This window comes from Opisthocomus hoazin, chromosome 6 (assembly GCF_030867145.1).
Source record: "Opisthocomus hoazin isolate bOpiHoa1 chromosome 6, bOpiHoa1.hap1, whole genome shotgun sequence".
Classification (NCBI taxonomy): domain Eukaryota; kingdom Metazoa; phylum Chordata; class Aves; order Opisthocomiformes; family Opisthocomidae; genus Opisthocomus; species Opisthocomus hoazin.
The window spans coordinates 19,896,831-19,914,960 of record NC_134419.1 but is presented as its reverse complement, the minus strand read 5'-3'; the positions used below and the strand labels follow the sequence as shown (position 1 = coordinate 19,914,960).

Below are 18,130 nucleotides of genomic sequence, written 5' to 3'. Positions count from 1 at the left end.
GCTGCCTGCATGCGGGCTGCTGCTTGGCTCCTCTGAGCTAGCCTTTGGCAAGAGGCAGGGCAGGGCCATTGCGAGTCTCAGCACAGAGTTAGATTTGGGCTTGGTGAGAAAGTACTGAAGGAATCCTGTATCCCCAGTGAGCTCCAGGTGAAACCAGGACTGCTGCTGGAACATGCTGAGAAACTGCAGCCTGGAAGCCCAAAGCACTGGGCCTTCATCTCAGTCCGGGGCAGTGCCCAGGCAAGGCTGGAGGTCAGAGAGCAAGAAGGCCATGCAGGGACAGCGCTTAAACCCGGGCCCCCTGCTTAGCCTCAGCTGACTTGTAGGACTAGGGTGAGAGAAAGAGAGGGAAAAACCTTCTTGTGCTAGTATTTTGGTTTATAAATAAGTACTTATTAGGATGGCTTGGAAAAGGGGAGCGTGTGGCTCAGCTGCAGCCACGCAAGGCACAGAAGGTATCAAGTAGATTTAGATTACTTCCTACTGATAATATTTTATTGTTTTTGCAAAAAATACTACCCAGATAGCAGTTATTTTGAGTTGCTTTTAAAAAATGTTTTATTGTCCACTATGTGTAATATGCCAGTAACCACTGCACATAAAGGAAGCATTCAGAATATTATATATATGAATAATAAATACTCTAGATTGATGAGACTTTTGCTTATGTTACTGGTAAATACACCTGATTTCTGAAAATGAAAATGCTATGGTGATTGAGGGATTAGTATACTAATTCTATTCCAATAAGTAAAAAGACAATTTTTCTTACTTATATTAAGAATTAAATAATTTACATACAGTACACATCTCCGTATGTATTATATTCTAATAAGTGAAAGGGATCAGGTTAATACCGAATATGCAAGTTTCAGTCATTGTTCATGTTCCCATGAAAACAGATCTCTCTAAAAAGCAAACGCTAAACAGAATATACCTATAGTTAGAGGATTTTCATTTCAAGGTTCTGCAAACTGTACAGTTCAAGATAAATGCATTGAGCTGAATATCTTAGCTAAGCTCAGATAAACATCTTGAATGCCTTTTCACAATTACAGAGCAAAGGCATTTGAATAACATACTGCGTTATCAGTAGCTACAACGAGTAATTCCAATTTGCACTATATAATCTCATTGTGAGGGTTTTCCCAGGTCAAAGCTCTTTCTACTTCTCCACCTTAGCAATTTGATGAAGTTAAGACTTGCACTGAAGATTTTGTCATGATGAAAAACCATTTTGTAAAATATGTCAATGGGCAGATCTCCATTTGGATCTGCGTATTTCAGAGTTGTCATCGGAGTATACAAGGTGTTGGTCTGATGGCGAAAAGGTGGATTTTCTGCAAGAATTATCTTTACTGTATGCTGTCAATAATGAGAAACAGAATTGTTAATGAACCTTTACCAAAATAATAAAGTAAAACCTAGTTTTTAGTTAAGCAGAGATAAAGTGGAAGAATAAAGTGCTAGAATTATCTAAGACCTTAAATGTAGTTTTATTAGAATTTCATTAGAAATTTTTCTTAAAATATTTTTAAGGCCACAAGAAGTAGTTGTTTATTCTTTGACCTATTTCTGTTTATCTATACCATGGTGATAGCATCTTACACTTAAATATCCTGAATAGTCCTCCAAAATTATGCCTATATGCCCATAATGGGTAGATCCTTTCTTTTACAGTTCACTGGGAAAGGACCAGAACAGTGCATTTTGCAGCAGGATCTGGGAACCTTCAGCTGACACTGAAGTTACTAGCAGTAAGCACCTAAAATTATTGTCCCCTTCCACAGCTTGCCTAAACTTCTGTTCCTGCAGGAAGTCCCAAGCACCAGAAACTACATCCACATATCTTCCATTGTGCCTTGATGCTCTGGGGTAGCTGAGTGAACTTCACGCTACCGGAGGGGTTACCAGTGAGATGGAGGGGAGAGCAGCTTTAACCCATGGTGGGAGCCTGTGTAGAAGTATGGTGACACTGCAGAATGTTCACACTTCACCAGACAATATATAAGTAACATTCCTTTATATATATAAATATATATATTAATAAAATATAACATTCCTTTAAGATTCTAAAGGTTTTTGTTTAAAACTCTCAAGATGCTGTTGATCTTTTAAAAATATTTTTTAAATCTTCAAATTAAATTCAGTTTAGAATTTAATGCTTCTACCAAAAAACCCACCAACCAACAAGTGCATTTGTAAATTACAAGGGGGGGGGAGAAAAACTGAAAAAAACCCTGAAAATGGAGAATTGTTGATGAGTTACCTCTGCAACATCTTCAGCACTTTGTCCCAGGCTCTGGAAAATTTGTTTGTAATTTTTAAGGTAAATATTAGTAAACATCTCAGCTGTTTCCTCATCTGCAGCTGAAAGATCCATTTTCATTCCATCTTCAAACACTTTTCTTTCAAACTCTGTAACCACTGGGCCTGGTTCAATTAAACTCAACCTGTTCAAAAAGCGAAGAGATACTGGTTATTGACTGTCCTCCATGGGAAATACACCTCTCCGTCCTTCTCAGAAAAGGATGTTGAGGAGTTGCGCTGTGAGTACACATTAACCAGCAATACTAAACAGTACATTCTGTAAAGGCGATCCATAGCACGTTATTGCTCTCATGCTCCTACCCATCCGTGTGCAGTAGTGGGAATCTGCGTAGCTTGAATGTCAGGGAAGTGCGGTAACTTAGTTCATGGCAGAAGTGAGAGCAGTTGTTACCTGCTGTCTTGCAGCTGTGGAATCTCAGGATGATTTATCCACAAGAACTTATCAAATTTTAAGAAAAATAATTACAGGATGATAACAAAATTCATTAATTCTGGACAAAATCCTACATAGATTTCTTTGCTATAGCTTTCCCATGATAATACTAGAAGTAGCTGAATGGGGGGGGGGGGAAATTACCCAAATGTGGATTTTCTTTATCAAGCTGTCAGTGTTACACAGTTCAAAATCCCTCCACGATATTAGAATACAATATAACAGAGATAATTTTGCTGCAGGTGGACAGATTTTGGCTGCTGCCAAATCTGGAAAAATTTATTTTGCTCAGTAGTATATTATAGCAAATAACTGAAATACAGTTACTGGTCAGTTCTTTACTAGTTCTTTCTCAGGCAGTAACTACTCCCAGCTGCTATGTTTATCAAAACACTCTTTGGGGTGGGACCTTTTCCGAGACTTGAGTTCTGATCAGGCTGTTCTTTAGAACTAAATCAAGCTATTGACCTTGACAGCAGAATTCCAGCTGCTGCTGGAATTAAAGCCTTTTCTCTTGCATCACTCTGGACCTTGAACTTTCCCATTCTAGTTATTTTTTTTTAACCTCCTTTTTGCTGTATCTTATTATGAATTCTGGTATATCCTGTGTATCATTGCAATGTATTTGTTTTAAATCCCTCCAAACTTTATGCAAAAAATCACAGTTTGGATGCCGCTTTGTCTCCAAAATCCCGTGACAGCTGTGTCTCTTCTCCCACAGCACAAGGGCTAAATGCTGAGGCATACAGAGGTGCAATGGATATTTAACAATTGTCGGACTTCATACAAAGAATAGTAGCAGAATTACACAAATGTGAATACACATGTGACAAATCAAACCCTGAAGTCCCATACACATCGAACAGGACCATTCTCCTAAATATTGTCTTAAACATTAATAGTATACCCCATTCTTCTCACTCTCCTCCCCCCTGCTGTCATTATAGGTATCTCACCCTATGTTCCATTCTGATGGATTTCCATTTGTGCCCTCTCTATGACAAGCCCTTGAACTTTTTTATCTGTGAATTGCTTAAGAAGTTTGTTATCCTTTCTAAAGGAAAACATTACAGCTTAATATTATCATTTTATTCCTACAATATTGTACAAGAGTCTGTGTTCAGAAGTGTTACATAAACTGTATTTTTTCTGAAGTTAAACAGCCTTTCACTGTTCAAGAGAACATCCTTATTTTAGCATCTAGATCTTTTTATTTGCTTATGTAGTGTGAAGAATGTGGACATTTCTATGCCTTTTGTGATGTACGATTTCTATGGGTTCCTCAATCTGTTTCTCCTAGATAGCAGCTAGCTTTAAAAAATTGTTTGCTAGCTCCGAATATATTTAAAACTATCTAAAATACAACCTATACCAGTGGATCAATACTTACTGCAGTTTGAACTTGAGTGCTTGTATAGCTAAACTTTCACAGAATCCTTCCACAGCAAACTTAGATGCAGCATAAACATCATTAAATAAGATACCTGATGGTGCAAACAAAACATCCTGAGAATGTGACTGTATTCAACATCCAAACAGTTTAGTTTTAATAACTCCTGTATTTTCCAAAAATTTCTACAGTCTTGCTGGGAAAACATTAGAAAAATCCCTGTGTATACTGAATCTAAATAGCGATTTTTTGCATTTGTTCTCTAAATTGCTCATTCTAGGAAAGGATGCTTGACTAATGCTTTTCATCCCTCTAGCTGATGCTGTGATCTCTTTGGATGATACTAAATATTTTGTAGTGTAAGATATGAAAGCGTCTGTACATACAATACCATCTGCATTATTTATCAGCAAGACTTTAACAGGCTATAGATGAATACAGAAGCTGAGTGCAATGCAGGAGATATGATTATGCAAGAGATCCAGCTTGCATCCAAGTGATTTACAAAAAGCACTGCATCGATCCATTTAGGTGGATGGTAAGTACTGTATTAAACAGTAACAGCTCTTGCAGTTTGACTTAGGACCCTTGCTCACCAGAATAATCCAGGTAAGATCAATGCCACTGTTGTAATAATTGCAACATATACAGCTAGACCAGATGGAACACTAGAGTAGGAGCATCATTATCTCTTGCTAAAATTAGACTCTGAGAGGAGAAACTTTACAAAAAGGTGGTACAATTGTCCAAGACATGATTGAATTTTATTCCATTATTGTGCAGAGTGTAGTTAAGCATGTTTGCCTGTCCCCATAACGTTTTCCAATAGGAAAGAGAAAAGTAATGCTAAGCCTTGTTTTCCAGATAGTAATTTTAAAAATTCATAAATAAATAGAGTTTGAGTTAAAACTCTAAAAAAAAAAAAATTCACTTTGCCGGTTGTGCTCTTAAAATGTTTTGAGAGTAGTTGTGTAGTAACATACTACCTACATGCAAAAAAATCATCAGGTCTAAGTGCTGTACTTTCTATAGTTGGAACTTCTGCATTACAAAGCACAATAGATATACAAGCTTGTACTTTGGGGTTTTTTTTCAAGATAAAAAGGTGTAAGCTTTAGATTTTGAATACTGAACTCTTAGTTCAAACAAACAAAAACACAAAAAAACAACTTTGCCTTGTATTCCCATAACACTGCTTATTATAACTATATGCCCGCTCTTTCTCCTCTTCATGTCAGGCAAAATCTCCTTCAGGAGTCGAACCAGTCCAAAGAAGTTGGTATCCATCACAGTTTTCATTTCGTCGATGGTCTGACATTCAATAGGTCCAATGAGCCCCATTCCAGCATTGCTAACTGCACAAAATGGAAGACAACAGTGAGCAATAACCTCCATCAATATTAACTTGCAATCTTTACAGGAAAGCATTTGAAAGTAAACTGAGGATTAAGGATTAAATGATCCTTAAATAATCCTTAAAGAAAGGATTAAAAGATGTTATTCTGTCACTAATGCCTTGCAAACACACTTGACATTTCATTTTTTAAAAAATTTTTATTTATGCTTTTAATCCAATTTCAATTATCGGATATTTTTCATTTTAACTAATTTATTTCTGATTAGTCCTTTAAATTATAAAAGGATTACAGGAAAATGAGCCGAGAATTATCTATATTTGTTTATAATGCAGTATTAAGAATTAGAGTCAATACAGTCAGTACCCATAGGAATGAACAGAAGTCTTTAATTTATTCCAAAAGGTGATAGACCAGGCCATATTCTGGTCTGCTTTTTGTTTTGTTAACATTCATATCTTCAAGAAAAAAAAACAAAACAAAAACAACCCCAAAACACACACTTCCATTGATTTTTATTCTCCTGCTGGATATTTATAAGTGGGGACTGATTGATAGAACTGGCATTCTGCACTACAACTAGTATGTCAAATTAGAGTATAATACAGTTTGCAGAAGCAGCTTGTTAAGCAGTGCTTTAATTAATCAAAATAAAGGCAGGCCCATAATTTTCTGTTAGAGAAGATTTAATAGTTGATGGTGTGAGCAATTTCCATCTTAGTAAGAAATAAATATTTATTTTTAGCAAAACAGTATGAAAACACTTCTTGTTGAATGATTTGTAAAGTACAATTGCAATTCTCAACACAAAATGAAAACACCCTTACTTTCTTTGCATTTGTTCTTTTAGTTGCTAATTCCCAAATGTTGTTGCTTTCTTAGTACAGAAGGCTGTTGCCTTCATTGTAAACAGGGCTATGCTTCATCGATAGGGCAGAAAGTCTTTAGGCAAAAGTTCTCTTCTCACATTTACTAAAAACTGTATCATCTTATGATCACCCTTCTTTGTGATCATGTTTCTTCTAAGCTTCCCTACATCATAGAAGCATGGTGAGATTTAATCGACTCATGTCTGCACGAAGCCTTAAGAATCTTGAACAGAATATACTATATAATTATTATTACTTTGATCATTTTAAAAATACAGTAATGAAACTTCTCCAGGGTATTTGATATGATGTTAAATAAAAAACTGGTATCTGTTCGTAGTATACGCATCCCGTACTTGCCTAGGACATCAATCCTTCTGTCAGGGATACTATTCACACAAGTTTTAATAGACTGTTCATCACAGACATCCAGTTGTTTAATTTCGAGGGTTTTGCCCAGCCTGCGACCTGCAGCTTCCTCGAGTGGCTCCTTCTTGGCCAGATTCCGCATTGTGGCATACACTGCAACACACCAGCAGCATCAGTTGTCAGAAATAAAGCCTTTTCTGTGGCAGTCCTACTGAGAACTATTAAAGAATATTACTTTTACATCCGTATCTTAAATATCAGTAATAGAACCCAGACAAAAACTTAAAGTAGAAAGAATCTATTTTCAACATATATTGTCACTGATTTCCCAGAGTCTGGTTCTGAAATCTTCAAGAAACTAAAAAGGAGAATTAAACCACTAGGCACAATGAAGAACATGCAGTGTGTGAAGATAATATTGTCATATTATCACCAAAACTTTAAATAATGGTTATCAAGTTATGCCACTGAATCATTTTTAGGTACCTAAAACCTAATTTTAGATTCCAGATTACCTTTTCTTTTTTTGAAGTCAGTGTCAACATGTTCAGCAGAACAACCATAATCTTATTAAAAAGTGGAAGACAGATGCTTCCTTTGGTGGCAAAGTAGACATTTTTGCAAGCTACTTCTCAAAACAGAAATTAGTTTATCATTATTGTGGCCGAATTACCCAGAAAACTATGAATTTGCGTCCAGTCAGTTAGCAGTAAAATACTGTAAGTGTGAGAAACTGAATTACCACAGACTGCTGTATTCACCTCGCCATCCATTTTCAATCATAGCAAACATCCCATTCTGCAGCAGAAAGAAAAATCCTAGCCCCTTTGTTCACCCTCTTATGCCTACACAGGGATGGAGGAAAAAATTGCAAATTTAAGAACTGTTTCCTAAATTCATTTTTGTGGTCCTCAAATGGGCCTGTATGTTTCATTCAGCAAAGATTTTAGTAGCCAGAAGCAAAGCTAACTACAACTGTGAATGTATATCCAAGGTAGCATACTACAGACATTTTCAGCTATTTGTTTTTATACTACTATTCGGAGGTCAGTTTTTTTTGTAAACTATTCAGTTTAAATAGCTGTTTAGCTTCAATACAGGCACCGAAATATCATCTGCTTACAGAAAGCAGTATATTTTCACTGTGTTGTATTCTCTTGACAGTAGGAGGGAGGAAACTAACACGAAACAAGTCACCAAACAATACAATCACCTGCTACATCACAGAGGGAAAAAAAAAAGCACTGCCTTGAAGAGTATCTTTTTATAAAGATAAACAACAGATACCTTGTTACCTTTAAATCTTTTCTGTTCATCTTTTGCCATTTTTACAGCTAAAGCCAGTCCGATTCCTGAGGAGCAACCTGTAATGAGAACATTTCTTCTTGCCATTCTTTTCACTGGGTGGTTCAAGCAAGAGGTCTTGTTCAGAGGAGCAACAACCTGAATGTAGCTACAGTATAATGTCATTCGCCTTTAATTCCATCTCCAGCTTTCCTGAGTCAACAAATCTGAAAATGCACACCTGGCCCCTGCATGATTAAGGGATAATCTCCAACTACACAAAAAGCAGAAGCAGATGCTCCTCATGAGCTTATAATCTGCATTATCAACATGGACTATACTTAATACAAAATTTGATTAATTTTTAAAATGAGACGTAAGGTACATGGAATTTTTTTTTTTAATAGTGGAATAACCAGTTTGCATACTACTGGCAGGAAAAGCCTTACCACAATTACAACCAGTCTGTAGCGTCAAGTCCTCCACTCACGTCTATGGAAAGTAAACTGCACCTAAAATTGTATCTCTCTGCTAAATGTTCAGACTTCCTACACTTACAGCACCCTCCTCATTCTTCTGCAGCAAAATGACAAATGGATTTCTTCCCTGATGCCTTACTATTATAAGAGTCCTAACAGGCTTTACAGAAAAAGTAAATTGAAAAATGGGATGGGGATTTGGAAAGAGACAAGTTGTTTAGACAGGTTCCTCACATTTCTTTTTGGCACTGTTGCCAACCAAGAACAGAGAAAGTAAGCAAGCGGGCCGGCAATGGAGAACAGCCAGGAAGACGCTGAACAGACCAGCTTCACTATGTCCTTGCTAACACTGAAACCTCTCTGAATGCTTTCTATTCTCCAGTTGACAAGTTGAAAAAAAAAATAAACAGAACTAGCATGATGTCTGACTCAGTTTTAGTTTTGGAGAAAATATTCCAACTTTGCATATACACCCTGAATAAAGAAAAGGGACATTTGGACTGGCAATTGGGTGCAATTTGCATTTAACATACAGTAACTGTAGGCATACTACATTCAGAAAGAAAATCAGTCTCTTGTGAAACTTATAACCCATCCTGAGTGACAAAAAAGAATCACCTTAATAAGCAATTAGCCTTCTGAACAGCATTCAGCTAATTGCAATGCCATTATACACAGAAAAAAGATTCAATAACCCCATGTTAATGCAAAGCCGTTCAGAAGAATGAACTTTGCATTCCAGGATTTCATAGAATCATAGAATAGCTTGGGTTGGAAGGGACCTTTAAAGGTCATCTAGTCCAACCCCCCTGCAGCAAGCAGGGACATCTTCAGCCAGAGCAGGCTCCAACCTGATCTTGAATGTTTCCAGGGATGGGACATCAACCAGCTCTCTGGGCAACCTGTGCCAGTGTTTCACCATCCTCATTGTAAAAAATTCCTTCCTTATATCCTGTCTAAATCTACTCTCTGTTAGTTTAAACCAATCCCCCCTTGTCCTGTTACAACAGGCCCTGCTAAAAAGTTTGTCCCCATCTTTCTTATAAGCTCCTTAAGTACTGAAAGGCCGCAATAAGTTCTCCCTGGAGCCTTCTCTTCTCCAGGCTGAGCAGCCCCAGCACACAGTACTGCGGGGGGGGGGGGGGGGCCCTCACCAGAGTGGAGTAGAGGGGCACAATCCCCTCCCTCGACGTGCTGGCCACGCTGCTTTTGATGCAGCCCAGGATATGGTTGGCTTTCTGGGCTGCGAGCACACATTGCTGGGTCATGTTGAGCTTCTGGTCAACCAACACCCCCAGTCTGCATAGATGTGAATTTGTTAATAACTCAAGAAAAGCAGGACTCCACAGAAACATCTAACAGAAATTATGAAGTTAGGAAAAAAAAGGTCCCTCCTTTCCGAAACAAATACACTTGAACAGTATAACAAATAGAATCATCAACATCTCAGGCAAACAACAGCACAGCAAGACAGCACCTAAAGTTAAAGAGAAAATGTAATGATGATTCTACTTATTTATCAGGTTTGACGCAGTTTTACCAGAGAAGTTAGTATCCCGATACACAATTTCAGCACAAATGCTATTTAGCTGATTCAGATTATTACACAAATTGCTTTTGCTGCTCATGCACATTTATATTTAGTGCACGCAGGAGGAGCAAGTGAGGCGTTATGCAACACTACGCTAGTGGAATTCCACTAGTGTTATGATGCAACTGTAATTACAGATCAGTTATATTGTCCACTTGAAATCCTGGTTTGAATGGCTTGCATGTTTCTTTGCTTAAAAAAAAAAAAGCCTGAAATCTGATGCATCGATTTCTAGCCTGAAGGCAAACTGATCTCCCTAAAGAGGAAAAAAATTGAAGTAGTGTAATATTTTTCAATTACTACACTTGTCAACCTAATTCTAATGTTTTTCATTTACCTTTATGTAGAGAAACAAATAGCTTGATTTAAAACACACAATACATTTATTTCTGTAAGTAAACATTATTCATTTGCTACAATATAATTTTCATAATAGCAAAATAAATAATCTGAAACTGCAGAAATAGCTTAAATGAGTGTATCTTGACTTTGACAATGGTAGCAAAATGCGTGCCTGGTTTTGTAGAACGGTTGCATTTGTGCAACATGTTTGCATAAACAGTGAAAGACCTACCTACAGCACACTTCCACCTGCAGAGCTGCTGAAATACAACAGATAGGTTTGTTGGCCGAGATACACTTTTAATACACAAACCACTTAGGCCTAATCTTTAAACTGCAATACATTAAATTCTGTTCTTCTGCTTTATGTCAAATAACTTCACTAACTTGATTTCATGAAGTATGAATCACGTCTTAATGCACATAAATCATGCTTGCATTTATCAGACTCAGATTTAGGCCTCATAACCATATTTGCAGTTTCCAATGCTTATGTAAATACAAAAATGTTCAAAACTGGGGCCACTAGCCATTTGTACTAGCTAAATTGTGTGGCACTTTTGGAAAACTGGAAAAATATGTTTTAGAATGCATAGTTATGATGCCATTTTAATCAACGGTAATTTTTGCATGGATTTTGGTTGGAGGGGGGAGCTCAGGCTTTATGGCCCTGTCCCACACCTCCTTGCATCTGAAACATACTGCTTGGATTAAAGCAAGCAGGTTTTACTAGTATCTATGATCATGAGAGTGTCCTAACACACCTTACAAACAGGTCAATTTTAACAAGATATTGTGTCTGCAACATTGGATGTGTACAAAAAAAACAGGAAAAGAGAAAATATTCCCAGACAAATAATGTTAATAAGGTAATACCACTGTGCTCTTAAGTAGAAGTTAGATGTGAAACCCAAGTGTGGTTCAAAATCCTTGGAAAAAAAGACAGCTGAAATTAATGCCTGCAACTTACACTTAAAAAATAAATTTATTTCTCAAAAATAAATTAGGATGTTATTATATCAAGACAATAATCTCAAAGTTGGAGAAATACAAAGGTTGTCATATGTGTCAGTACAAAGAACCACATTCATTATTTACAGATACAGTGTGCAAATTTCCTCTTGAATGCACGATTACATTGCCAGCAACAGCACTCCTGGGTTGCTGCTTGTCCAATGGGCAACATTCCTTCCTTCACAATTCTTGCCCCTGAAACAAAATACCTGTGATCAGAACCTTCCTTCAAATTTCAGCACTCGATTTACTATATCTAAATCCATTTGTACCAAGATATTAGTCTTCATTATTCAGATTTATCTTACAAATTCAAGAAAACTAGCTGCAGGTCTGAAGTCCATGGCTTCTATCTCAAATTCTGCCCCATAGACTGAAGTTGTTGACGCATTTTTGTTCACTGTTCTTGTAACTGAAGTGCATTTGCTTTCAAGATGAGCATAATTTATGAATTTTTCAGCATATATTAAGTTTTAGCAGATAAGTAGGAAAATATGCAGAATATCTTGAGAAGAAATCTTCACATACAAATCCCTATAAAAATTTGGTGGAATTTAAAGGAGCACTGTCTTTTTAAATAACTCTTCTGTGTAGGGCTTAATGTTTCACTTTGAACTGCATTACTGTGTTTAAGTTCCTAACAACTTAAGTTTATAACAATATAGGAAGTGTTTGTAAAAACCCCATCAACAGTATCAAATATCAATAGGAAAAAAGCTTATGATTTCTACCAATACAAATTATGGATTTTCTACATTATACAGAAATAAATACAGCCAAACACAGTATGTTTGGAGTTGGAGTGTGTTTTTTGTTAATTTCTAGAAGTTTAGCTTTCTCCACACCCCCCCCCCCAAGGCTCCTGTTAATTATAAATATAAACGTGATTATGTTGTATCTATTCATGTTAGCTAGATGCTTATTCTTTATAAGGAATGCTGTAGAGTACACAGACATCTATAAGTAGCACATAATAAGCTTATAGCTAATGAATGAAAGATTAATACAATAACTTGTAATTATTTTTGTACTATGTAGACTTTTACAAAAACATTGTGAAAATTACTCTTAAAAAATATCTATTTTTGTAAGCACTAATTTTTTCTTATTTCACTTAGCGTTTTTAACATAATTTTATTTCTCATTTCAGTAAGGAACTGTGGCCACAAAAGATTAATTTTCTATAATTCAAATCTGCCTCTTTCTTTTTTTAAATAAAAGGAAATTACTAAAGCCATTCTGAATGTTCAGTAATATATTTCCAGTTCCTTTATTTGGAATACTTACAACTTCTAAAGACAGCAGAGTGCTGTATAGTTACAAGATCTTCACTGAGGATTAAAGCAGAGTAAGAACAAAGAAGGATTCAACTGAAATTGTGACGTGTTTTCTTCATGAGTCCCAAAAGGGAAGTGGACCAGGACAGAAATCAATCCTATATAACAATTATTTCCCTGAACTAATATATTTCCTGTAATAAGCAAGGGAAGTAGTGTATTAAGGGGAAAAGAATGTGATAGACTATATCCCCAAGCAAAACACGCACCCCCACACCCACACACCACTTTTCCCCAGATAGATTAAGTAACTGAGTTTTTAGAACTAGGACAGAAAGTTTCTGTTGAAATTTGGTCAGTCTGCAACTTGTTACTAATGGAGAAAGTCTTCTCTTACATCATGTTAATGTACACAATTTTTAAATGAGAAAGCAACCGTATCATATTCTAAGTGGAGCCAGAACCCCCCTGTAATGTAATTCATATTTTATGCAGAATGCTTCCGAAATCCAGTGTTCTTCTCTACTTCACTACAACCAAAATAAACCTGAAATCTCGTTTCCTTCATCCCAAGTCTCTAAAGGGACATGACTGGAGTAGGTCTATTTTCAAAGCCCTTCTTACATCATTCTTGAAATACCTACCTGGTATTCCTTAGCAAAAATAACAAAGTAATTCATCTGGAAAGGAAGGGTCTAGTCAACAGTTGTACAGGAGCTAGCTAGGAAATCCTGTCCTTCAGAATCATCCCTAAAGTCACAGGAGATGCTGGAAATACGTTAATGATATGTGTGAAGGGTAGCAGCAGGCACTGTCCTGTTCTCGACTGTCATAAATAACCTTTAACAGAAGTCAAGATGGAAGGGTTGACATTGCTTTGATTTGCAGTGAAAGAACCTTCATATTGAGCTGCAACACAGCCAAGCCCCCATGATCCAGAACACAGATCAAATTCCTCTGAGGACTACACTAAAAGTACCTTAGCCTAGGGGAAGAAATAACACACAAATAACTCACAAATGCAGCACAATCAAAGTGTCAGGAGCCATTTCAGTTTTGCTGTTCACCTCTAGCTCGTAAGCATCTTTGAATGAAAGTATTTCTGCAGAAAGCCTGTTTATCTCAGACTGCTTTTGTACTTGCAAGTGACTAACTCATACCCCAAACCAATGATTTGTATCATTCATAAAGTAAAATCAGCTATCTTCTCTATTCTATCTGCATGCTCCCATTCACTATGGCAAAAATTTCTCTTCTCTTTTCTATAAGCATGCTAGATCTCAGTGCTCTCTTGATGCAATTATTTTCACAAGATAGATACATAAGTCATAGAATCATAGAATCATGGAAAGTTTTGGGTTGGAAGGGACCCCTAGAGGTCATATAGTCCAACCCCCCTGCAGCGAGCAGGGACACCGCTAACTAGATCAGGTTGCTCAGAGCCCTGTCCAACCTGGTCTTGAATGTTTCCAGGGATGGGGCCTCCACTACCTCTCTGGGCAACCCGTTCCAGTGTTTCACAACCCTCATTGTAAAGAATTTCTTCCTTATATCCAGCCTAAACCTACCCTGTTTTAGTTTAAAACCATTACCCCTCGTCCTGTCACTGCTGTCTCTACTAAAAAGATTGTCCCCATCTTTCCTATAGGCTCCCTTTAAGAACTGAAAGGCTGCCATCAGGTCTCCCCGCAGCCTTCTCTTCTCCAGGCTGAACAAGCCCAACTCTCTCAGCCTGTCCTCATAGGAGAGGTGCTCCAGCCCTTGGATCATTTTTGTAGCCCTCCTTTGGACCCGCTCCAACAGTTCCATGTCCTTCTTGTGCTGAGGGCTCCAGAGCTGAACGCAGTACTCCAGGTGAGGTCTCACCAGAGCAGAGTAGAGGGGCAGAATCACCTCTCTCGACCTGCTGACCACGCTTCTCCTGATGCAGCCCAGGACACAGTTGGCCCTCTGGGCTGCCAGCACACATTGCCGGCTCATGTCCAGCCTTTCGTCTATCAGTACCCCCAAGTCCCTCTCAGCAGGGCTGCTCTCGATCCTTTCATCCCCCAGCCTGTATTGATAGCGGGGATTACCCCGACCCAGGTGTAGGACCTTGCACTTGGCCTTGTTGAAACTCATGAGGTTTGCACAGGCCCACCTCTCCAGCTTGTCCAGGTCCCTCTGGATGGCATCCCGTCCTTCTGGTGTCTCAACTGTACCACTCAGCTTGGTGTCATCTGCAAACTTGCTGAGGGTACACTCGATGTCACTGTCCATGTCATTGATAAATATATTGAACAGCACCGGTCCCAGTACAGACCCCTGAGGGACTCCACTCGTCACTGGTCTCCATCTGGACATTGAGCCGCTGACCACTACCCTTTGGCTGCGACCATCCAACCAATTCCTTATCCACCGAACGGTCCACCCATCAAATCCATGGCTCTCCAATTTAGAGAGAAGGATGTTGTGGGGGACCGTGTCAAAGGCTTTACAAAAATCCAGATAGATGACATCCATAGGTTTTCCCTTGTCCACCCTTGTTGTTACACCATCACAGAAAGACACTAGGTTGGTGAGGCAGGACTTTTTGAAAAGGGGCACAGTGTTTCCCTTTTTCCAGTCACTGGAACCTTCCCCTGACTGCCGTGACTTCTCAAATATCATGGAGAGTGGCTTGGCAACTACGTCAGCCAGTTCCCTCAGGACTCTGGGATACATCTCATCAGGTCCCATGGACTTCTGTACGTTTAGGTTCTGCAGGAGGTCCCGAACCTGGTCTTCACTTACAGCTGGAGGGATTTTACCCTCCTGGTCTCCTTCATGCCATCCATCAACTTGGGAGGGGTGAGGAGAGAGGTTGCCAGTGAAGACTGAGGCAAAAAAGTTGTTGAGTACCTCAGCTTTCTCCTCATCTGCGGTTGCCAGTTTGCCGGTCTCGCTCATGAGCAGGGGTACGCTTTCTTTGACCTTCTTTTTCCAGCTGACATACCTGTAGAAGCCCTTCTTGTTATTTTTCACATCCCTTGCCAAGTTCAGCTCCAGCTGTGCCTTGGCCTTCCTGACTCCATCCCTACACAACCAGGCAGCTTCCCTATACTCTTCCCAGGAAGCCAGTCCCTGCTTCCACTGCCTCTGCAGTTCCCTCTTCTTCCTTAGTCTGACCAGCATCTCTTGCCTCAGCCATGCCGGTCTCTTCCCTTCTCTGCCCGACTTCTTACACTTGGGGATCGAGAGCTCTTGCGCTCTCTGGAATACATCCTTAAAGACCTGCCAGTTCCCCTGTCCCTGAGGACTGTTTCCCAGGGAGTCCTTCTGACTATCTCCTTGAAGAGCTGGAAATTTGCCCTCCTAAAATTTAGGGTCCTGACTATGCTCTTCATTATTCCCATTTCCCTCCGTAGCGTTAGTTCCACCAGCGTGTGGTCACTGCAGCCCAGGCTACCTCCGATCTTGACATCCCCAACGAGCTCACTTGCATTGGTGACCACCAGGTCTAGTATCGCATCCCCTCAGGTAGGGGTGCTTATTACCTGGCTTAAGAAGTTGTCTTCAATGCATTCCAGGAACCTGCTGGATTGCCTACAGCTTGCTGTGTTGCTTTTCCAGCAGATGTCGGGGTGGTTGAAGCCCCCCAGTAGGACAAGAGCCTGCGAGCGTGAAGCCTCCTGGAGTTGGAGGAAGAACGCTTGGTCTATCAGCTCCTCTTGATCTGGCGGCCTGTAGTAGACACCAACCACTAGGTTCCCTTTGTTGCCTCTCTCTCCGATTCTTACCCATAAGCTTTCGACCTGCTCATAAGAAGCTCTCATCATACAGCATATTGTTTCATTTCATTTCAAGGAAGACCATGGCCATAGCCAGAACGTTGCGTTACTAAAGACAATCAATATTCAAATTTCTCCGCAAAGCAGATAATTAAGAGTGTGCCATTAAGTTCATAAATTTTAAATCATTAAACCGGTTTAACTTTAGGGGATTAAGATTCAGCAAACACCAGGATATAAAATAACTGGTGGATGAAGTTGCTAAGCCACTGTCCACCATATTTGAGAAGTCATGACAGTCTGGTGACGTTCCCACTGCCTGGAAAAGGGGAAACATAACCCCTGTTTTTAAAATGGGTAAAAAGGAAGACTCGGGGAACCACAGGCCAGTCAGTCTTACCTCCGTGCTCGGCAAGATCACAGAGCAGATCCTCCTGGAAACTATGCTAAGGCACACTGAAAATAAGGAGATGACTGGTGACAGCCAATGGTCTTCATTAACGGCAAATGGCACCTGACAAACCTGTGACCTTCTACAATGGGGGTACTGCATTGGTGGATACGGGAAGAACAACTGACATCACCTACCTGGACTTGAGCAAAGCATTTCACACTGTCCCGCACAACATCGCTGTCTCTAAATTGGAGAGACATAGATTTGACGGATGGACCACTCAGTGGATAAGGAATTTGCTGGACAGTTGCACTCAAAGAGTTGTGGTCAGTGGCTCAATGTCCAAGTGGAGACCAGTGACGAGTGGTGTTCCTTAGGGGTCAGTACTGGGACTGACACTAACATCTTTGTCAGTGACATGGACAGTGGGATCATGTGAACCCTCAGCAAGTTTGCCGAGGACACAAGATGAGTGGTGTGGTCGACATGCTGCAGGAAAGAGATGCCATTCAGAGGGACCTGGACAGGTTTGAAAGGTGGGCCTGTGTGACCTTCATGAAGTCCAACAAGGCCAGGTGTAAGGTCCTACACATGGGTCAGGGCAATCCCAAGCACAAACACAGGCTGGGTGGAGAATGGATTGAGAGCAGCCCTAAGAAGGACTTGGGGTTGGTGGTTGACATGAAGCTCAACATCACCCAGCAGTGTGCGCTTGCAGCCCAGAAGGCCAACCGTATCCTCGACTGCATCAAAAGCAGCGTGGCCAGCAGGTCGAGGGAGGGGATTCTGCCCTTTTACTCCGCTCTGGTAAGACCCCACCTGGAGTCCTGTATCCAGCTCTGGAGCCCTCAGCACAGGAAAGACATGGACTTGTTGGAGCGGGGCCAGAGGAGGCCACAAAAATGATCAGAGGGATGGAACACCTCTGCTGTAAGGGAAGGCTGAGAGAGTTGGGACTGTTCAGCCTGGAGAAGAGAAGGCTCTGGGGAGACCTTATAGCAGCCTTATAGGACCTGAAGGAGGCCTACAAGAAGGCTGGAGAGGAACCTTTTACAAGGGCATGTAGCGATAGGACAAGGAGTAATGGCTTTAAACTGAAAGAGGGTGGATTTAAGAAAGAAATTATTTCCTATGAGGATAGTGAGTCACTGGCACAGGTTGCCCATAGAAGCTGTGGATGTCCCTTCCCTGGAAATGTTGAAGGCCAGGTTGGATGGGTCTTTGAGCAATCTGGTCTAGTGGAAGGTGTCCCT

General features: G+C 39.8%; 1 protein-coding gene across 1 annotated transcript; it reads right to left on the bottom strand.

Moving 5' to 3' along the window:
• Positions 1-544: 544 nt before the first annotated feature.
• Positions 545-8,257, bottom strand: LOC104335447 (retinol dehydrogenase 8). The gene is made up of 6 exons (XM_009941179.2): positions 8,043-8,257; positions 6,739-6,900; positions 5,330-5,509; positions 4,155-4,248; positions 2,270-2,453; positions 545-1,365 (listed from the first exon to the last, which is right to left on the bottom strand). The coding sequence occupies exons 1-6, from the start codon at positions 8,215-8,217 to the stop codon at positions 1,132-1,134; spliced, it is 1,029 nt and encodes a 342-aa protein (XP_009939481.2). The 5' UTR covers positions 8,218-8,257; the 3' UTR covers positions 545-1,131.
• Positions 8,258-18,130: the final 9,873 nt, after the last annotated feature.